We start from the raw sequence: 23,219 nt of genomic DNA, 5'->3' as shown, positions 1-23,219 counted from the left end.
CACGTATGAGCTCTGCGTACCTTGTTCACCCTGTTTACCCTGCCACGGCTAACACGATGCAGTGGTCTGTACTGAGAGGATGAATCACTGAAGAAAAGGATGGTGGTCCATCTGCACTGTTGGTCGCAACAAAAGCTGAAATGGAGCAGGAATAGATTGATTTGATGGATGATTTGAAATAATATAATACAAACATATGGAATTAGATTTGATAACAAAAACAGTGCAAAAAAACATATAACTCGTTAAATCAAAATACTTCCATAAAATGCAGTGTTGTTTAAGCATGCAACAACTTACATGCTTAAATATTGATGTTGCTGTTTCAAGTGAGTTTAAAGAGGTCCAATGAACTCCATTCAGAGCCCTGAATAGATGGACCTGATTCAGCGCGCTTGTTTCCGCCACATCCATCACCCTTTGTTCCGTCTCAAAGATTCCCCCCAAAAGCACCACGCACAGCCTTGCTTGCCTCGTCTTTGAGGTTCCGCCGTAACCATGGTGCCCACCTGGCCATGACCCTGTAGCCAAGCGCAAGGTCATTAGTCACAAACCCTGCGATGCACAATGATGCTGATTCATCGCCAGGGAACCTGCCAATAGCCGCAGAGCTTTTCAGAATGTTGTTTGCTTCAATGAGAAGGAAATTACAATCCAAAACCCACTGTTTACCCTACTGATATGCAGAATCCCTGTGTAATCCTAAAAGGCTTCAGGTTTTGGAAGATGCTGTTGCCAGGGAGATATTGTGTTGAAAATCTTGCCTTCCCATTTCATTTATTAGTATTGTGGTCTCACTGCCTCAGTTATCGTTTTCTGTCATTGTTATTCCTCACAAACTGACTAGACACTGTGACTTTCTCTGTAGAACATCAAATTTGATTTAACCCCTCGTTTTGTGTTGTTGTTTGGTTACTCGATACACCTGGCCAGCACAACGGCCTCATAAAAGCATTGAAAGAAATTGAATAATAACAATTTGTTACTGAAACGGTCCTTTGTGTCTACTTTTGGAGAAAAAAAGAGCATAATGAAAATGAAGGGTTGTGATTTCCTTTTTATTTGCCCAAAATATATTTCCAGTCATGAAGTGATGGGACATCCTTCTGTCCGTGATGTGGGTGGACTGCAGGTGCACGCAGAGAAAGAAGGGAATGTGGGGCCATGTCCGATGCAGATGTCCACCGCTCCCAGGAACCTCGGCTCAGGGGATTAAAGATCCCGCATTGCGGGATCTTTATCCCGTTGAAGCCTGTAGTCTTTATAGACAGCTTCACACCTCACGATAATTAATTCACCTGAAGGGGAGAGAAAAAGAGAGGAAGACATAGACATACACATATATAGAGAGAGAAAGTCAGACAGAGAGAGTGAAAATGAGAGAGAGAGAGAGAGAGAAAACGCGTGCGCAAGAGAGAGAGAGAGAGAGAGAGAGAGAGAGAGAGAGAGAGAGAGAGAGATTTTAAATACTAGCAAAGAAAAGAGTTAATACATCAATGCGTGTGTGTACGTGTGCGTGCATGTATGTGTGTGCATGTGTGTGCATGCCTGGACGAGTGTGTGTGGGTGGTCGATCATTGGCCTGCTCCTTCAAATCAATAGGTCAAGGCCTCCTGGTATCTGATCATCTGATCAAAGCTCCGGTTGATCTTTTAAACAGAGGGATTACAGCCTGGGTCACAGGATGCCAAGTGTTGCCTAAATGAGAGGGTCCAGGAAGACAAAAACAACCTCCATCCAGCTGTCCTCCGGGACCACCTCACCTTCACCCCACCATACCTCCACCCTCCAATACCCCCCCCCATCGCTTCCCCGCCAGAGGTAATATGGCCCACTTGCTGTAGCACAGAGAGATCAATACGCACTGGCTCGGTTCAAAACAGAAAAGCAGGTCATTAAAAGGAGCGGGGGAGCAATCGTGCTGCTTGGCCTATCAGCCCAATGTGGCCGAGTTAAGCTCCAGACATTGTTATCATTGTGAAGCAAATAGATCCACAAAGGGGGAAAATATTGGAGAAGAAAAGGGGGGGGGGGGGGGGTGAAAAAGCATAATAAGATTTACTTGCGGCACTGTTCCCACTGTGTCTTCCGATGATGGGGTGCGCGAGGTGGTGGCGGTGGTGGTGGGGGTGATGCTGGGGGGTGGAACTCTTTCAGAGCAAGCCTCGATGTGCGTATCAGCAGGCTGGGAATTAGCTCAGCGTTTATGCGGAGTGGAGGATGAACTGCGGGGAGACTGTGCAGACGGCACTTTACTCTACTTTCATTGTGTCCTTCTGAGACGTTCGCGGTGCCTCTGGCGAGGAGGATCCTGGTGTGTGTATCTTGTTCATGTGTTCATGTGCCCGGCTGGCTGGCTCCGACGTGGACGTCTAGCTATACTTTTACAGCCGCAACCAAGTGAAGAAGCTTAACCCGGCGTGCCCTGTCTGAGTCTTTCACCTGCACCTGGCCAGACATGCTGAGACTTGGTCTTTTTTTTCCCGCCTTGTTCCTACCCGGTGCGTGACTCCAGATGTGGGTCAACAGATCGTAATGGTGGAGGAGAAGATACCTGAGCTCTTTGAAATGGGTTCGGCTGGGGCACGCTTCCCCCCCCACCCCCAAACCCCCCCCACTTCCAAGAAATGTGTGACTCTCTTGTTGTGGTTTGTCGAGGGAGTCATTGGCATTTGGTTGTCTGCGAGTGGCTCAGAATGGCCAAGATGCTGAGGAGGGAGGCTGACATTTTGTCTCTGTGAGTGCTTGACAATGGCGGGGAACCACTGACATTTATCAGGGCTCCTCGCTGTGCGCGTCTGAGACCTTCCATCGCGGCGGAGTAAGAAAGCAAATTAGACATCCGCTGTGTCGCTAACATCTTTTCCTCCGGTCGGTCTCTGGTCACAGGGTTTCACACAAAACAAGAAAATAAATACAAGTGAAAGGGAACGGTGTGATATTGTGCGTGCCGGCCTGTGCTATTGTGCATCATGTGGTGCAGTGTGCTGTGTGATTCAGTGGTCCTGTAGATCGGGCTCCCAGCAATCCCAGTCTGCCTGGAGATGTATAGGGAACATAGTCGAGATTTTAGCAAGAAAGAGTTGTGGTTCAAACACAAAAGGATACCGAGTGTAAATCTTTCCACAGTAGCAGCATATATATTCACCTAATAACTTACCATGGCTCTGCATTTCCTTCAGGAACCCCACCCCTGTGATCAAATAAATAATGAAACATAATTGTTTAGATTTAAAACGTTTTTCAAACTTGTCAAAGTTACATATTACTGTTGGTAAAGACAAGACACAGGGTACTCTTCACAAACACAAGCAATGCACAGCATATGGATCGCCTACTTAAAAAATGGCTGTTGGACAAGATGCAAAAATACAAATAACAATTACAGTCAGGTTATAAATACACTAGACAAAAGGCAGGGAAGGGTTCTGGAAAAGGAAATACGTGTTACAATTAACACAGAAGAAACCTAGTGGCAATTCTCCAGTTGCCCTACCGTCTGAGGTTCCTCAATGTCCCAGTCCAAGTGTCCTACCGTAGAAACCGTTCCCTCAAGCCTTGAACGTCTGTGCTGTTGATCTCCTTCAGAATAGGTACAAACTGTTCTCGTGAAGAAACTGATCACTGAAGAGCATTAACAGCCTACTGAGATAAGCCACTCACAGAGCGGGGGGATTTCAGTGATGTGACAGTTTGAAGCCACGTAGAAAGGAAAGGAAGAAGAGAGCAAATTAAATTAACCACTAAAAGCTGACATTTGATTTGGCTGAGATTGAGCTGGATGTCTTTACCTAGACTACAAGTAGCTAGCACACCTAGCGAAGTGTTTGTGTTGTTGTTTGAGAAACTCTAGCAATCATTTTGAGCTGAAAATGGAAGCAATTGCAGAAGTGCTTTGAGAAACAGTTATTTTAATGGCCACTTGACGCGGTTACAAAACGGCTTTGGACACAGTCATCCGTTGTTATGTTCTCAATTCAAATGTAACCTTCCTTACAGGCAAATGTTAGTCAAATTAGAATGTATTTTGAAAAAAGTAGGATAGCTGAAAAGATAGTGTTTGAGGGCATTTCTGCAGTGATTGATGGGTAATTATTTGATAGTCAGGTACACCCAGGACTTTGGCACTCACACGGTTTTAATCAGTATTCCAATTCTTGAAGCCCAAATTATTTCTTCTAACCATATTTTTAGAATACCCATGACCTCATGTTAGTTTCCACTAGACTCCATCAGGCTTCATGCTATAACTAATGGCAACATTTATACAATAAATTATAAAATGCAGTTGTAGTCTGAAAAATTGGAAGGGCTCCCGTATTTAAAGTGGCCCTGTTAGACTGTGCAGTTACCCCATTACGTTGTACACTCACTCATCTATATTCTTCTTCCTTTGTCTCAAGCCCCTTTTTTTCCAAGCCTTTTTATTTCTCAGTTGATACTTTTCTCCCTCCAACCTCAACCCTTAATCCCACTCAATCCCAACTGCTCTCTAAACACTGCTTGCCCTCAATTATTTATATATATATATATATATATATATATATATATATATATATATGTATATTTCTTTGGCCACACCAAAGTGCCTGCCCTCCCCAACTTGCCAGGCACAGCCTCCGCCATGATGGAACACACACACTTGGATTTTGGGCTCCACCGCCATGTTGACGCTAAGCATCATCAAGTTGTCATGGTGAAGAAGGGGGGGGTGGGGGGAGAACACCCTATTTTGCCCTCATAAATAATCCCCACTCAACAGAAACGATGAGAGGTAGCCGGGGTTGTTCCCTATGAATTCCCGTCCCCCTGTTCCTTCAGAGGGCTGGGGATTGAGATGGATGGTGTCTGGTGCGCTTGCTGGCACCTGTCAGGGACCTGGGGGAGGACCTGGGTGCAGCCAGTCATGGTCCAGCGAGGAGGGATTAGACAAGAAGCACTTCATGGAGGAGGATTAAGCTGATACATTGCTGGTGAACTCCTCGGGAGAATCTGTCGGAGCACTAAAGACCTCCTTGTGTTTGACATTTTTGGTAATTCAGCGTCCGCAAACAGTGGTGTTATTCTGGCCTTTGATGTTTAGTTAAAACCGTGAATAAGCAGCACCGCTGAGTGATTAAGGTCCAGCTCTGCACCTTTCCAATTTAAAATATGAAACTAAATTATGCGACTGCTTTCCCCTTTCCTGTTTTTATTATTTGGAAGGGCATATTTTATTGTCGAACAAACAACATAAGTACTTGTAATTTACTGAAGGACATTCGGTCGGCAAAGGGGGGCAAAGCCTTTTAAGTGGACATATTGATTTCCTATAAAAACCAAACAAAACCTTGTTCCTTCAGAAATAATTTTTTCACCAAAACCCAGCGAGAGCTTTCATTCCAATGTTGGAATAGGAATAGGCTTCAACTTTTGGGGAGCCTTTGATTATAATTCAAATTGTGCTCAATATTCACAAACTGGTGTCGACAGTGCCCCATGCCCCGTGCTTCTTTTGTAATAGCTGGTCCGGTGTTGTTGTTTTTCCATTTCTTGTCAATCTCATTGATCGCAACGTTGGAATCCACGTTCTAATTAATAAATCCCAGTGGCCATTGATTAGAATGTGTGAGGAGTGGGATGGATGATCTGATTAAGACAAAGCTTTCGACTTTAAAGACCTCATGTCTATGGAATGGTTCAGAGAGGAACCTTAATGGATTAGTGTGTGTGTATGTGCACGTATGTGTGTGTGTTTGTCTGTCTGTGTGTGTCTCTGTATGTGTGTGCGTGTGTCTGCGTGTGTGTGAGTGTGTGCATTTTTGTGTGAGTGTACGTGTGTGTTTACTTTATTGTCACTTGGGACCCAATACAGCAATGCTTGACAGCACTTGTCAATCATTCCGATCCCTTGTAACTCGAGAGCCGAGTGATGGAAGACTACTTTACAGAATGGTTCACTCTCTGGGGAGGAACAACACGGCATCTTTAGAATGCCTCTGTGAGTAACTAAAAGAGACCCAAGATTTATATGTCTTCACAGGAAAGACTATTTGCAGTGTTTGCCACTACAATAACACAAATGTTTGTAATGCTATATTAAGAACAACAAATGGAGTGAAAGCTCATAGTGAAATCGCTACTGTTTTGGACCCGGAAACATGCCTTTTATCAAGATTGTCTTCTGTATGCCACTTGCTATTAGTTAGTCAATTGTATTCATTTTGACTGCAGAAAATAAAGGCAGCTGCAATAAACAACTAAAACCCTGTTGTTGTTTTTTGGGAGGTCTACACCAATTGCGAATAATTGGATGTATTTAAATTGCCCAATCTTCACAGTTTCATGTCATGATAGCCATCTCCCTGATAACATGTCCCCCACCCGCTGCCTCCTCTCCCGGGCAGTAAAGCCCGTAGCGTTCGCTGTTGCCCGCCTTATTGGCGGACAAGTTGCTCATAAACAAACCTCAGACTTTAATATTCCCTACTCAGGAACAACTCCCCTCAGCCAATCACCATGCTAGACGGGAGTTTAACGTCCACTATAATTCCTCCGTCCTCCGCATTCGTCAACCCCTTTTATTTATTCGTTCCCATGGAGCCCGAGTAGACATTCACAGCAGGAAACACCGCTTCCTTGCGTGTGAACGGAAGCGTTTCTGAGCACTCAGCTTCCAATTATAATACATCCTGCTTAACTGATGCTTATTAATTCCTTCAAACTCATTATTGCATGCAAAGTAGGGATCTCTCATGAGATGAATACTAATGGAAAAAAAAAGTTAAAAAAATAATCGTCTTCTTCTTGCTCTGCTTCTCCTGTGGCTGCCGTCCACGGTGCTCCAACTGTTTTATGGCTGTTGTTGTCTTGTTGTTGTTATTGTGTTTTTTACGACTGGTCTATACAATACTTGAGCCAAATTATTAATGCTGCACAACAGATGATTGTAATTTCCGTGTTGCCGCTGCGTTGCTGTGTGTGCCCAGACTTCAACGCGAGATTTGTGTCTGCGTACGTTTGTGTCTTTTTCCCGAAAATCTCTGGTGATCTGAGACTAGCTTTTGGGCTATGGCATGTATGGATTATTTGTCGACTTGGAGCAGACCATTAGAGTGCTTTGGACTAGTGCACTAGGAGTAAATAAAGGAAGTGAGTCGACACTGAGCCAGCAGGGGCCGGCCAATAGGGCCAACCCAAACAAAACACTTCAATCTCTCACTGCTGCGCTCCAGCGCTCCCCAAGGGCGTGAGTGATTGATCCACTGGCCAATCTGAACGCATTGATCTAAGAACCACCCCCACCCACTCACCAAACCATTCACCCAAGCCACACGCACATGCACACACACACACACACACACACACACACTACAACCACACACACACACACACACACACACACACACACACACACATATTACAACCACACACACACACCAACCAAAAACACACAAACACAATGCAATCCCACACACGCACACACACACATATTGTACAACCATACACACATTACAAACACCCACACGGATGCGCACACATTCACAACATCAACTGTCCCGGTTTCCTCTCTATTCTCGCTGCCGTCTGCCAGAAGTATTCGCTGGAGAGCCGGAGATGTGGAGCCCACACCGCTTTGACTCTCTGTACGTTGTTCTTAAGAGATTTGCTGCTAGAGTATTTTGTATTACTGTAACATCCATGAATCACATTTCTGATGCACGGGTTTGTCCCATATGAGGCCCACGGTGGATGGGAGTACAAATATATGAAAGTCGCTCTCTTGTTGTACCTTCAAATCGACAGGCTTTCATACAGAGCGATTGCACTACATAGTTGAGACTGGGGCTGTTCGGCTCTGAGCAGACGGATCGCAGAGATGTTTAACCGCCTTATTCCATCAAACAAACGTTGGATTCCCAATTCCATGACTCATCCATGGTCTCCCTCCCCCCCCCCCCCCCCCCCCCCCCTCTCTCTCTCTCTCTCTCTCTCCCTCTCCCTCTCTCTCTCCCTTACAGGTGGTATATTTGAGTCTGTGGAGAGTGGGCCGTCAGGTGCAGAGGAGCTAGCCTTTAAATTTGCGTTGAACACGATCAACAGGAACCGAACCCTCCTCCCCAACACCACGCTCACGTACGACATCCAGAGGATAAACATCTACGACAGCTTTGAGGCCTCCAGGAAAGGTGGGGATCTGATGTATGTGTGTGCGTGTGTAGTTCTGCGTCGCGGTTGGGCTGCCTGTTACGAAGCCTGCCTGCTTTACAATGCAAATGCATCCCCCGTTTGTGAGCTGTGAGCTGTGGTGGCTAAGAGTGGAACAATTATAATCAGACGAGGGAGAGACTGCGAGGCACTTTGAATGTAAACAGAGCAAATTGATTGGTTTCAGGTAATGACTCAGTGGTGGTAATTCAAAGACCTGTTTGGCCCCTGGAGACAGCCTATAAAGTGCTATAAGCGATCAGTTTTGTGGATGCATCAGGCTGACATTTCGAGTCTCTTATCAATTATGGGCCATTACACCCTGTCCCAGTGATTTAGGCAACTCCCAGATATCAAATGAGTGAGCTAGAGGGCACAGAAACAGGGAATATGAGTTATGACGGGCCATCGTCTGGCTGTATTTTTGGAACAACTGTGAGATAACCTGAAATTGACAGTGTTTTTTTATTTCTCTTTTGCCGGTAATTGTCGATTCATATTTCATAGCAAAACTTAATTTGACTGATAAGTGAAGTAAATCTACTATTAAATGGAATAATTCACATTAAATGTCAATCAAATGTTACCAGAGCATAATGTCTTAAATTAGCTTGCATATTCTCAGATACATCCAAGAAAAACTAATGTGATTTTTTTAATCATTTTACACAGAATATGTGATGTTTTCAACTTCATGAATGACTAAAATGAGTATACAATATCTGTTGACTAATAATTGATTACATTTTCGCGTTAAATGCATGATGTGTTGTTTTATTCATTTACAAAAACACCAAATGTAATCACACATGGAACACATACAATGAAGATACAATTAAGAAGATAAATGATTTGTATTCACCTGAAAAACATTGTAGCCCATGTGGAAGCCACATCTGTACTAAACTATAACCAACATTTTTTTTTCCCTCAGCCTGCGATCAGCTGTCTTTAGGGGTGGCGGCCATCTTTGGTCCTTCCCACAGTTCGTCGGCCAACGCGGTCCAGTCCATCTGCAACGCCCTGGGGGTGCCCCACATCCAGACAAAGTGGAAGCACCAGGTGTCAGACAACCGGGATGTGTTCTACGTCAGCCTCTTCCCGGACTTCTCCTCGCTCAGCCGGGCCATCCTGGACCTGGTCCACTTCTTCAAGTGGAAGACCGTCACAGTGGTCTACGACGACAGCACCGGTAAGGCTGCAAGGACAGGCATGTACGGAACAAGCCACTGTATATTGAAAAAAATGTACGATGGGGGGAGGGTGAACCGGCCGAGGCGGAGCAGAGGTTGCCTACCTTTTTTTAATGTTGGACGTGAAGCGCATTGATTCGGAACTGTTTAAAAGCAGAGTTGTCCCATTGCTGGAACATAATGTACAACCTTGGAACCTTATCAACCAATCAGGTTAGAGTATTTAAAAAAATGCTGTGGTATAAATGAGCACATTCATCCCACAGCCCACCTCTACGGCCCCCGAGGGCTCTCCCACCTACACCCTGCCCTTTAAGAAGTGAGACCGACTCTCTGTCTCTCTCACATCCAAAGATATTTTATTATATCGCCATATACGCGACGAATGTACTCGGGGTCGTAAAGAACGTCAGCTGTTCCACGAATTCAAACACCTGGCCGGGATTACAAGGCCATAACGGAAGATACATTTAATGTGCAGCAGAGGGAGAAAGACCTTGGTGGAGCTAGTGTAGTGTAACTACCTCCCCCTCCCACCCGCCTCCACTTCGCCTCCCCGTCCCACGTCCCTCTGTCAGGACAGCATGCGGCAAGCGACCCAGCAGGACCGGTACATGAGCCATATGCCGGGGGTCAGGGGGGGGCAGCAGCCTGCGCAGAGCTCTGCCAGGTGTCCCCAAGCTCGGTGCAGCACACACCTAGACACTGACACACACACACACACACACACACACACACACACACGTGGCTGTGCACATGCACACATGCTTGTATGCACACACACGCCAGGGCGCGCACATTGACACGCATACAGACACATGTGCATGTATACACAAACATGAATGTACACATGCAAACAGACACACACATGCATTGATGTATGCAAAGACATGCGTGCATGCATACAGATAGATACAGACACATGCATGCATGCACAGACACACGCTTACACACACTTAGGGCCTGTTTTGTCTGTGTTTGATATATTCAGTGTTCAGGGCAGATGATGCTCTCATTTTAAGGAGCCCTACTGAACATGTCACACTGCAGCAGAGGCATATGGTGGATTTATGTTAGCTACATATGGTGGTTCATCCCGATGAATATGCATAGCAAGCAAGAAAACAGCGGGGAGAGTCGATGTTAATATATTCGTCTGCGTCCAGTAGTATAATCACTAATGATGATAAAATCATAGAATGTGGAATTTCCCACTGGATGCGTTTTAAAGTAATTGAGGAGAGGAAGGAGCTGGAAAAAACCCCATAAGACTATATTAATAACACATTCCAACTCATACTGTGTTTCCCAAATATGATGTTTTTGTGTTTGCAATCTTAATTTATGTAGAACCTTGAACCACGTGTCTTTTTATTGTTTTTTAAAAGGATTGCATTTCTTCAGAATGAATACATGTGTATGTGAGACTCCCACATATCCACAGGAGTGTGTTTTGATGACATGGGTTTATGCAGTAGCGTAGGCTTCTTCGAGCAGCCAATTGATTTGCGGGCTGAACCTAGCACCCCATATAATTAAGGTGTGAAGTGGACATAGCTGGTTCGCAATGCGGGTTAATAGAGACTTGATTTCCTGTCTTTGAGGAAGGAAATGAGATTTCGCCGTTGACCCTCAAACAGCTCCAACGTGGTCACCATTGTAAACGAGGGGTTGTTTACAATGGTGACCCGGGTGGAGAGGGGTGGAGATGACTGTGGTGTTGGACAGCGAGGGATAGAAAGCATCTCCGGGGCCTCCGGGAAGGAGCTGTGACGATGGAGCCTCCCCGCCCCCCCCCATCTGTCCTCAAACAATTGTATTTTGTGAAACGGCTCGAAGCGCATGATTTTCCATTTCGTTTTGGCAGGACAGCATGCTTGGGCAGCAGATCCGAGAGCCCTGTGTAGCGTAACGCTCATGTTATTGTATAATTCCCACGGGTAAATCCCACAACTTGTCATTATATGACACTGTTGCCGATGTTAAACCCCATTTCCTTTAAAAAAAAAACACACACAAAAGAACCAAAAAAACAACAGATAACACATCGAGAGGGAGATACACGACAACAGGAGAAATACGAGATAGGTACGGGAAAAAGGAGCGCTGAGACACTGCGCCTCCCGTCATGTTGTACCTCCGACCACCGAGGGAGAAGACGATCAACTCGATAACCATAATGGGACTTCTATGACAGCTCAACTTTATAATGACACAAACAGATAGAGAGACCCCAGTTCTGCTATAGAGCTCAATAGATAGACAACAATCCATACTCCGCTTCTTCTACATCGCTTTACTGCAGCCGCCGGGATGTCTGATGAGGTCACGAGGGAGGGGCCGGGCATGCCCCCCCCCCCTTATAACAAGACACCGACAGCGTGTGTGCAGACTGGGAACGCCAGACGAACCCTCCAATCACCTCACGGCACAACAAGCCATGACACATTTACGTCTTATTTTTAGAGTTACGGCGCGGCGAGGAGACGAGCTAGCCTAAATGAGCAGTTCATGGCAGGGTTCCCATGGCAACCGTCTCCTGACGCCATCCTTAGGATTGAGCCCCCAGAGCGTCTCCACCTCATCCACCGTGGGCTCCGATCACCCCAGTCGCTTCTCGTTGACACGTTGATCCTTTTAGTCTCTTTTTTAAACCTTTTTGTGATGCTTTCTCAACCAATGTCACCATTCAAAAATCCTAATTGTGCCGCACTGAATAGATACTTAGATACCAATTCCTAAATCGCAAGTATTATTGTCTTTTGAGTAAAGGCGCACAGCAGTATATCTCACATCAACATCACTAGCTAATGCCGGTAGGACTCCAATAGAGTGTAGGGACTAGAGATTTTCCTTCACTGAAAGACTCTGCCTTCTTTAAACTACACAAGTCCTATTAGGGTTACATATACGACCTAGTGTTTGTACACACGGCGGTGTCTTTTCAGTGTACTTGAGAAGCTGTAAGTGAGCTTCTGCGGAGTAGGCGCTGGCGGTCGCGGGACCCTCTAGTAATCTGCTTCCAATTGACGAGCGAGTGGTGTACCCCAGCCGTCCCACTCCCATCACATGCTCCGCCGCCACTCAACAGATTGTTTCGAGAGTGGCTGGCCGGGCCATCCTTTCAGTCCATCGTTTCTGCTGGGGTGGGTCGAGCTAATGCAAGCCAGGTGATCGTTTATTGGATGTCATGTTGCATGTACGGGTATAGTGCACTATATATAGTTATTATATATATATATATCTTGTATTTTTTTTCGAGATGAATATCAACACACTTGCATGTACAGACTGAAACCGTGTTATTATAATCCCTTCCTTGTAGCCCTGTTGTGGGTTAGATATGGGGACGTGTTGAAGTTGATTGTAGTAGTTACGTTTTTCCTCCATACTCCACACTTCTCTAAGACCTAACAGATTTTAATTTATTATAAGGAATCTCACTGATTCATAACAAAAAAGATATACATCCATTGTGTAGCTTAGTGAAACCTCACAACAGAAAACCTTGTGATTATGTTCGGATTCACTCAGTGTTTCGCCTCTTCACACGTTCCGTGGTTGAATGTGAATGCAGGCCGTGCTCAGCAACAGAGGATGATGTGTGATGACGTGCGATGAGGTGTGTAAACAACTCAACGTTGCCTCAGTGTCTCATCGCAACGGCTTGAGGTAAAAGGCTGATTGATCCGCCAAGCAGGAAAACGTAGTCCGAATATTAAACCCCAAAAAATATATTTTTTATGTTTCTGTATCTTTCCGAGGCTGGGCCCTCGATCGACATGCATCCTGATCCCCATTTGAACTTACAAATAAACAAATGAATAAAGAACGAATATATATTAATAAACAAATAGAGAGGCATGAAGTAGGGGATGCTGGGGGGGAGAGGGCGGGGGGCTGGGGATGGGGGTGGAACCATATAACCTTTGACCCCCCGCCAGAGCGTCTGCCGCAGGGCGACTCACGAGCCGTTAAACCCCCCTCTCGCCGCGCAGGGACGGGCCGGCCGGGGGGAAATCGCATTAGTGTCAGCGGCGACACTGATGATGGAGCGGCCTCGCCGCAGTCAGAGCACCGCTCTGCTCATGCCCGTCGTCGTCGGTAACGGTGGCGGGCCGTGGAGGAGGAGGAGGGGGAGGAGGTGGAGGAGGAGGAGGGGCGGGTTAATGCCGGAGAAGCTGTTTCCCCTCTCCAGGATATTTATTACAGGCAGTAGGTTCTGCTCTCGCTCAGCTCAGGAGACCCCCAGACGAGCCCCTCTCTAAGAAATGCTTAGAGCGGATGAAATATTCATGTGGAGTTAAATATGGATCCCGGAGCGGTCGCCTGCCATTAAACACATTCACCGCTGATCAACACTGACACCGCCCCCCTACCTCCTTCTCCTCTGGCAATTGGGATCTCACACAAAGCCCCCCCCCCCCCCCCAAATCCCACCCTACCTTATTGAATTCCGACGTGTAGCCTGTAGCGAGAGAGGGGAATGTAGTGGGGGGGATCACCCATGCAGAATGGCAGGAGAGAGAGAGAGAGAGAGAGAGAGAGAGAGAGAGAGAGAGAGAGAGAGAGAGAGAGAGAGAGAGAGAGAGAGAGAGAGAGGTATGTGTTCATGATGAGTGAGTGGGCCAGCCCCAAGTGTCAGGTTGCTTTATCGATGTTAACTAACTAAGCGTGGAGCGGAGATTGCAACTCCGGGGGAGAGGGCCGTAGGTTTACCCTCCGACAGCGGCACGCAACGCTGAGCGTAAGCCTGAAACATCCCAGCAAACGCAGACATCACCGGGCCCCACCAGCACCCATAAACAAGCGTGTCCGTGAATAACAGTTATTCACATGCACACACACACGCAAGGACTCAAGCACTCCAGCACAAACAAACACATGCTTCCATACAGACACACAAACGTACCCATGCACCTCCCAACACACCATGGGTTTCAAAGAGTTTGTGTTTGTTTGTGTGTGTCTGTGGGGGGGGGGAAGCAGGTTTGGGATGTTTTCATGTATTTATGGTCGCTTTGGGCCAGGAGTCCCGCTCTCAGCTCACCATGGGCCCGCTACCTGGCAGCAGCTGTGAGCTGGTGTCATGCGGTGAGGCGCACTCATCTGGAAACAGGAAGTAAACAAATTACACATTGGGCCAAACAGCTGGGGACTGTAGTAGAGAGAGAGAGAGAGAGAGAGAGAGAGAGAGAGGTGTCAGCGGTGCTGGAAGCTTTGTGTTACCTACTCAGTGATATTCCAGCTACGTCAAGGAGGCAGTGTGTATTGATCCAGCTATCAATAAGGAGGAGAAGAGATGTATTTACCGGATATCAGCACATCTATCAGGCGTATTTGTGCTTGGGATCCTGTTCAATTTTGCCGGTGAGATCCACTACACTAATTCCCTCCGTGTGACTGATTGGCTTTCGGAGGTCAATAACGAAGATCAGTGCAGACCGTCAAATCACTGAGATCAAATGAATGATGTATGGATGTATGAATGTTGAAGGATGAATGTCAGGCCAAACATTGATCTTTGACTATTTCTGGAATTGATATATGATAATTTCCGCTTGTGTTTTGTGGGCGATAATATGCATATTGTATATGAGTAGGGTCTGCAGATGAAGCAACCAGGCACGGAAATTCGTAGCCGCAGCGGGGAGAGAGAAAGAGAAAATAGAATAAAATGTATTAAAGGAAACGGGGGGAGAGAGAAAGAGAGAGACAGAGAGAGAGACGTGTTGATCTGTGGGTAGAAAATGAGCTGGGAATATGAGCCAGGCTGTGGGTGGTTAAGGAAAACGGAAACACAAGTGGAATTAATTTGAAACGCACACAAAACATATTTCTTCAGCTTCCATATCTTCAATCTGCTAAATGAATGGGGAGCTCAGCCCGAGAAGCGTGAGTCATTTTTATTCTGCAGAAACTTGTTGAGTCCACACTGTTTTCTTTTTTTTTTTTTTCAGTTTTTCACCCGTCATAATTTATTTTCTGTTACAGGGCTGATTCGACTACAAGAGCTCATAAAGGCCCCGTCTCGATACAACATCCGACTAAAGATACGACAGCTGCCCACGGACTCAAAGGACGCCAAACCCCTGCTGAAGGAGATGAAGCGGGCGAAGGAGTTCCACATCATCTTCGACTGTGGCCATGAAATGGTCGCAGGGATCCTGAAACAGGTAGATATGGGTGTTTGTTCACATGCATGTGTGTGTGTGTGTGTGTGTGTGTGTGCGTGTGTGTGTGTGTGTGTTTGTGTGTTGGGGGGGCTGCCTGCCTGTGTGTATGCTTGTCATAACGCCAATGCCGACAGAAACGATGACATCATCTCATCGTTTCTATCAAAATCGATGAGATGATGTCATACGTTTCATCAAAGCGACGAGAATGCTGTCACGCTTTATTTCCAAACCATGGGATGAGGTCATCTAATGTGAGACGGGAATTAAGCGGCTTGATTTTGAAAGGCTTGAACCCACGCTACATATTCCTCCTCGTCGCCGGATTGATCAAATATTAAAAACAACATGATTCAGCCCAGTGCTTTGCCACCCTCACAGGGTGTTTAATCCATCCCAGAGCAGGGGGATGGCTGGGGGAAGGTCAGGACTGCCATCATTAGTAATGTCTGAAGACTCCGTGGCTAATCGGAGGTAATGACAGACGGTCCTGCTCTGATATTCCTATTATGTGACACACACCACTCTGGTAAGGATTTGAAATTATTCATACCCGTTGGTGCAGAGTCTTGGAGGATGCCCTCCCTCCTCAACCCTTCATTGAAACAAATGGATCCTTCTTCCCTCATTTGGCCATGGCATTTCTTTCAACACAGACCCAGTTAAACATACGCGTATATTAAATTGTATTTTGTCGTACACCCAGAAAGCACTTTAAGAGCAATGTACTATAAAGATGTTCTTGTGTCTACGAAAAAAGGTAAACATGGCCTTTTTTTGTGTTTTATTACGGACACTACGCAATTAGCTATAAACAGCAGCGCACTCATAATGGCGGCTCTCTCCCGAAAATGGAATCTGCAATTTGTTTCCTACCATTACCCTAGTCTACCCTCTCCCCCAGTATATAGTGCAGTATCCACCTGACACCTTGGCTGGATATACACAGGGACAGTGGCCGTTGGTTTGCCCCTGGTTACCCATCCTGTCCATTGGCCCAGCCACCACTCCTAATCTGTGATTCATAATGGCTGAAGCGCGGCCGTGGAACAGCGGGCCGGGGCTCAGCCGGGTGCTCCGGGCCCATCTGGTTTTGACAACAGCACTACGGAGCCTAAATAGGGGTGGCATGCAGCCAGCCAGCCATCCCACTCACACACACACACATACACAGGGGCACACTTATATACACACGGACACACGGCACACACACACACGCAAGCTAGCTGATGATGGATCAAAATATGGGTCTGGCTTCGTATTTCTAAATAGAATGGCATTACTTTACCGTTATCGAAAAGTCGCATAGAAAACAAATTATGTTGCCTGATGGAGGATAGCTGGGTGGGTGGCTTGATAAAAATGCCTTTTTCTCCTAGGTACACACTCACACACACACAGGCACACAGACACAAAGAGGGACGCATACACCGGCATGAGCAAGAAAGAAAAAACACATTATGGGCCGTCGTAAAGATGCATAACCTCACTGCCCGCTGCTGTGCCATCTTTTATCAAACCCCCTTTCAATTACTGGTCTCTCACTCTCCAATCTTTCTTCTTTTATTTCCTCCCTCCGTCTCTCCCTCTGTCTCTCTCTCTTGTCCTCTCCCTCTCCCTCCCTCTCACTTTCATACAGGCTCTTGCCATGGGAATGATGACAGAGTATTATCACTTTATCTTCACCACACTGGTAAGTGTATGGGAGTCCTGCTCTGTGTTTCTGCAGCACACTGACTTTTTCATCAGCCGCTACTCTAATCTCCATACCCACTGTGGAGACGTGTTGTCGTTCCCCGAGAAGCCAGCCTGAGACGCGCCTCCATCTTTGATTCCGTACACAAGCGATCTTTTATTTTGCTGTTTTTATTTTCTCCTCCCGGCGTGGCGTCTGATGTTCGGTCGCCGTTCACAACACCATCCTCTTGGTCAGCCAGGGTGTTTTAAGTTCCATTTTTTAATCGAAGCTTCAGGATGTTATCATACTTCACTGAAAGACATTGCAGATTAATCAATAAATAGATGAACACATGAGTCGCAGGCAAGTGTTACGCAGCGACAGCAAGGCATTTGAAGTGATTCGTATTCGTATGAGTTGCACGAGTCTTCACTTGGAATACAGTGTGACATGTGTTGTCATCAAGGACTGACAGAAGTCTCTCTCTCTCTCTCTCTCTCTCTCTCTCTCTCTCTCTCTCTCTCTCTCTCTCTCTCTCTCTCTCTATATATCTCTTCCACATTATCTGATTCTCCCTCTCAATCATTTTGTACACATCATCATTTCGACTCACATCATTTACCCTGCAAACAAGCAAACAAGGTGTGTACACATAACATAACACACATACATGCACAAACACACTCATATCTTCTTTTGTTACAAATCCTTCAATATACACATAACCACACACACCGCAAACACACACATATCGTCCCAGGCACATTATTTAGATCATTCTCTTGAAGCTTCACACTTTCTTCTTGTAAACCACAAGAAATAGTACAAATCAATCCCCCCCCCCCCCTCTCTCTCTCTCTCTCTCGCTCTTGCTCTCTTTCTTCCTCTGCTCTCTATCTCTCTTTCGTCTTCTGTTCTCTATCTCTCTCTTTCTGCCCATTGCCCATTTTGTTCCCCAATTGTCTAAGCTCTTTGTCAGTGGGTACATATTGTTTTTAGGTTAAAATGAATCCTCCACTGGTTTAGTTTGACATAAATGTATAATATATATATATATATATATATATATATATATATATATATATATATATTTCACAACGACTCACAGCAGTAGGTCAATTTATGCAAGATAATTAAATATCCCACTGGTTTTCGCAAGCAGATGAAAAGTCATAATTCAAACCTGAGGGAGGGAGAGAGCAAGAGCGAGACAGACAGACATAGAGAGAGACAGAGAGAGAGATAATTCCGCTGTTGGAGGCTACATCCAAGCCAAAATGAGGCTGCATATGGCAGCCATTTTCTGCCAAGTTTCATTTGACTCTCTGTTGTGATCTCATGTCAACTGGGTTCCGTTTCCTCCCTCCTTGATTCATTATTAACAATATTCCAATAATTCCTGCTAATAAGGCTTCCCAACTTGTGCTATTATTAACAAAGACCTGGTCAGAAGTTATTAATTAACTCCTAATTAAACCAAAGCGTGTCTTTTTTTACTCCCTTCTACACTTCGTGCTCATCATTCCTCCCCACCCCACGCAGGATCTGTTTGCTCTCGACGTAGAGCCTTACCGATTCAGTGGTGTGAACATGACTGGCTTCAGGATCCTCAACACGGAGAACAGCCAGGTCGCCTCCATCATAGAGAAGTGGTCCATGGAACGACTGCAGGCCCCACCCAAACCTGACTCTGGTCTACTGGACGGCTTCATGACCGTAAGTCACACCAAAATCGACACACACCAGTCCTGAAGGGGCGGAGTCTCGCGTTGTTTTCTGTTCTGTGTTTCTGAGATATTTATCCAAAGAGAAACTGATTTGTGAAAGTAGACGAAGCTCTAGAAGATGTTAGTATGTGTATTACTACAGTGGTATAGACAGAAATGATTTGAACCCTCAAAGACACTTTTTTACTGTTCACTATGGCTGGCCGAGTGTGTGTTTGCTGTCAATAGCCAATTTCGTGCTTACAGATCCATGATTCAGTAACATGATTTGTCGAAGCAAATATGAAGCGAAAGAAAGCGAAACTCCCCGTTCGCCCAGATTTGAGCTTGTCTGCCTTCAGACTTTAGATTAGTAATTTATAGACCGACCTGTGAGACTACACCAAACAAGTGCCCATCTCTCCATTTATCCACATATCGATTCATCCATCTTTCTGTTCATCCATACATCCACATGCTCTTCACCCTCCAGCAACAAAACGATTCAGGGTTTGATTTTGCATCGTGCGTTGTTAATGTTGTTGATTGCATTTTCGCTCTGTGCAGTATTTGCCCTGTTTTCAGAGTGTAGCACGGCTGTTTCTCTGCGTCCTAGTACTGGCAGTGACTGTTTGAAACATGAATGGTGCTGGGAAGCAGATAAGAAAGTGTTTAACCTCCAGGTGAAGGTTGGGGTGCTATAGTTCCTGACACCTTGAGATCTAAGCATGGTGTGTGATAAGGCATCAGTGTGTGTGTGTTTGTGTGAGCCTGTGGGTTTGTGAATGTAATTGTCTTGAACGTTTTGTGCAAATGTGAGTGTGTGTGTTTGTGTGTGTGTGTGTGTGTGTGTGTGTGTGTGTGTGTGTGTGTGTGTGTGTGTGTGTGCGCGCTTGTACCTGGCTTTATCTTTTGCTATGCCACGCACTTTGTGTGCTTGTGTATGTGTGGGTGTGTGCCGCTCACTAGTGTGTTTGTGTGTGCGTGTGTGTGCGTTCGCATGCATCTCATGAATAAGAGTGTGCGGTAGATGGTGCAGTCATTGGGATTTGAAGCCTCCCTGATTGGAAGACATGGGCTGTAATAAGTGCTCCCTCTACATTCCCTGGGCTGTTGCTGCTGCTGCTGCTGCTGCAACACCACTCTCTTATCCGGGAGCTGAGCCAAAACACCATACTACCGGAGAGACACTGCGCAGGGAATCGAATGAGTAGGAGCACCAGAAGAGAGGCGCACGGAGGGTGGGGGTGGAGAGAAAAGAGAAAAGAAGAAAGATGAGGTGGCAGAGGCCACTGGAGAGGAGATGCCCGTCATGTTTTAGATTTTTTTGGTGGGTTTCGCTTTGATTCATTCAATGAAATTCAATACCAAGGTGGTTTGAAAGCTCTACAGTAAAGCACACTGGCCCGCAACCAGTTGGAGAGCAGAATTGAAGTAATGAACAAACCGTCTGGGGGCTCACCTCTGGGAGCGTAATCCCTTTTATTCAAAGCTCTTGGTGGGCCGCCCACAACAGCTCTTTCCTGCGGAGAGGTTCTTTCTATGATTATTATTTATTTGGGAATTGATCAATAGAGTTCTTTCTCTCTATTCCTGCAACAATTCTGATCTGTAAATACCGGACCTCATCGACAAGTCAACACAAATCACACATTGCATTTGTATTTACGTAAATATGGGCGGGAGTGTGTACGCGTGTGTGCTTGAGTGATGTCTATGTATATCCACAGTGCGAATGTTCACAATCGACCAGTGAGCTTTCTTCTGATTGCCTTAGCTTTGCATATAGTTCCACCATCTGTTCATCTCTTTGTACAAAATAACCAACCTGCCGGTCTGACACCGCCGGCCGCCTGTTCTCCGATCGCTGCAGAGGATGAAGATTTATGTCCGGGCAGGGGGGGAGGGGTGGGGGGGGTGCTGTGCAGTGAACCTGCTCATCAGGGAATTAATGGCATATGAGTTTGAAGGTGGGGAATTGATTAATTAGACAAATGGTGATCAGTCAGCGGCTAATGCATATTGACATGGTGAAAGGTTCCGTAAACGTTTGATTAACGGCTTCATTTGTGTGCTGTATTTACGGCGGCATGTGTTTAGGCAGTGAACTGCTGATGTGCGGTTACTCACATGGCAGGGCTGGTGGTGGTGGTGGGGGGTGGTCTTGGAAACAGGATTGCGGTACTGGGGCAGGACTCCCCAAGGGCCTTACATTTTTTTTATAGGATGCTCCTTCTTTCCTCTCCATTGTCTCGTCTCGTTGTGGTGTAAAAGCCACGCCACCGTTTTCTCAACAGTATTATCTTTTTAACTACTATGCGACTCTTTAGTCATTCAGCAGGCAGTTGTGTCTACAGCGACTAACAGGGGATTATTTTAGATGGATGTCGTTAAGAAGAAGGTAGGGGTAAGGGTATCGTCTTTATGGATGCCTACAGGTAGACTGTGGTCGGGTTCGAACCCAGGACCTTGGAAATCGAACACCGTGACCTCTATCCTGGCCCCATGATCTAAAGTATTTTAGCCTTCATTTTATATATTTTTTAGACACTACCTCCAAAAATGTTTTGAGGAATTTAATTGGTTGTTGATATCTCATTCTGTTTGTGTCCAGACTTGAATTGACCAAAGGGTGAAGCGAATCCACAACATAAAAGGAATAACTAATCAAAAGTGAAAACCCCTCCGGTTCTCCACTCCTATCAAAGCGGTCAAAACACACAGCAGAGGAACAAGGTACACAAACCGGTGCTAATGAGTAGAGTCTCACGAACCATCACTGTTCTTAAAGGTTTCATACTTAAACGTTTGGCTGAGCATTGCATGAAATACATTGCTGTGAAAATAAAATGCATTCATCTTTTCCATGGAGGGGCACTGAGTTCCCTCTCCACAGCAGGTCCTTCAATCCGCGCTGTTCAAAGTGAAACCTGAGAACTCACCGTCGCCACCACCCGGGCCCGCGGGCGCCTGCTTAACTCAAAGCTAAATGGGCTTTTATCGTCCCTCACAACTCACAAAAGCAACATTAATAATAAACAGACCAGCCAAAGTGTTCCGCCCAAAAAATAAACAAAATATCGTTTTGTATTCACAAAGGTTTTGACTGAATCCGCACCTTCGGTCCTCCTAAAGCGAGCTTCAATTAATGGGGGCTCCGTGCGGGGTCTCGACCGCGTCACGGCTTAACCCACGGCGCCACGGTGACCTAACAAGCTCCTCTCGTCCATTAGCATAATGTCTCTGCCAGTTCATTAGCGACGCCGCCGCCTGACTCGCTCTGCACACGCTCAGTACTCCCGACCACTTGCATGACATAAAACACGGGGCATTTAGGGAAAACGACTGCACACCTCCACCCAGCCCCCCCTAACACTAACCCCCCGGCTTTCATCCACCCGACAAGTCTTACAAGGAGAACCTTCTGTCGTTACTAGTTTAAACGCTTCTACTATAGACGTTACTTCTATAGACGTTACTACTATAGATGCATTTAGTCAAAGTGTCTCACAGTGAGAACCTTCCACATCAGACGTTACTACTTTAAACGCTACTACTTTAGACATTACTACTATAGACGCATTTAGTCAAAGTGTCTCCCAATGAATTCAGACGGAGGTAGTGATTGTCAAGGTATGGGTTATGGGGCATCCCGCTCAGGAACGCCCATACATGGCAAGCTGTCGACATGAGGGAATCGAACACGGAACCGTTCGGCGGCTGGGAACACACCATAGCAACGACCCTGTCCTGTCCATGTCGTTGGTGTCATGTTTCGTTCCATGCATGGACTCTGTGATTGTCGTTGCTATTCAGCGCATAACCGTCAGTCTTACATCGCCGTGGAAACCGTTTTTCAATCTCTGTATTGCTGGATTTCTTTGATGGAATGCAATTTCCCTTTTGACAGATATCATTTAAAGCCAGATTCAGGCAGAGATGTAAAAATAGACTCATAAATATATGCCAGACAGACATCAATCATATCCCACGGGTAAAACTCTTTCTAGGCATAATTCAAACATTTTAAACCAAAGCCATGCTACGGAGTGGAGAGAAACCACACAATATATGGCTAGCCGTTTTAGCTTTAAATGGTCTTAGCTTCACTCGGTGGAATGGAATTCTTATTAGTAAGAATACAATCTTTACTCATTAGAATTGAATTCTCACTAGTAAGATCAAAGTCGCAATGTCGCAATGGGTGACCTTGACATACAGTATATGCTGATCAAACTAGCGTAGCCTGGCTGGCTTGGTGGGGTTTTGAGAACAGCAG

The 23,219-nt window shown here is 45.9% G+C and overlaps 1 protein-coding gene across 3 annotated transcripts in view; it reads left to right on the top strand.

Moving 5' to 3' along the window:
- The window catches only part of grik2 (glutamate receptor, ionotropic, kainate 2), a gene marked incomplete at both ends in the record, with an annotated part of 121,043 nt that overhangs the window by 27,290 nt on the left and 70,534 nt on the right, over positions 1–23,219 (top strand). For all 3 annotated transcript variants that reach the window (XM_079756127.1, XM_079756128.1, XM_079756129.1), the window contains 5 exons: positions 8,001–8,168; positions 9,122–9,379; positions 15,375–15,556; positions 17,196–17,249; positions 18,777–18,950. In XM_079756127.1, the coding sequence (XP_079612253.1) occupies positions 8,001–8,168; positions 9,122–9,379; positions 15,375–15,556; positions 17,196–17,249; positions 18,777–18,950 (836 nt within the window). The remainder of the gene's footprint in view (positions 1–8,000; positions 8,169–9,121; positions 9,380–15,374; positions 15,557–17,195; positions 17,250–18,776; positions 18,951–23,219) is intronic.

This window comes from Pollachius pollachius, assembly GCF_949987615.1.
Source record: "Pollachius pollachius genome assembly, chromosome: 1".
NCBI classification, from domain to species: Eukaryota; Metazoa; Chordata; class Actinopteri; order Gadiformes; family Gadidae; genus Pollachius; species Pollachius pollachius.
The sequence above is the reverse complement of the archived record's forward strand: the minus strand, read 5'-3'. Positions and strand labels throughout refer to the sequence as shown.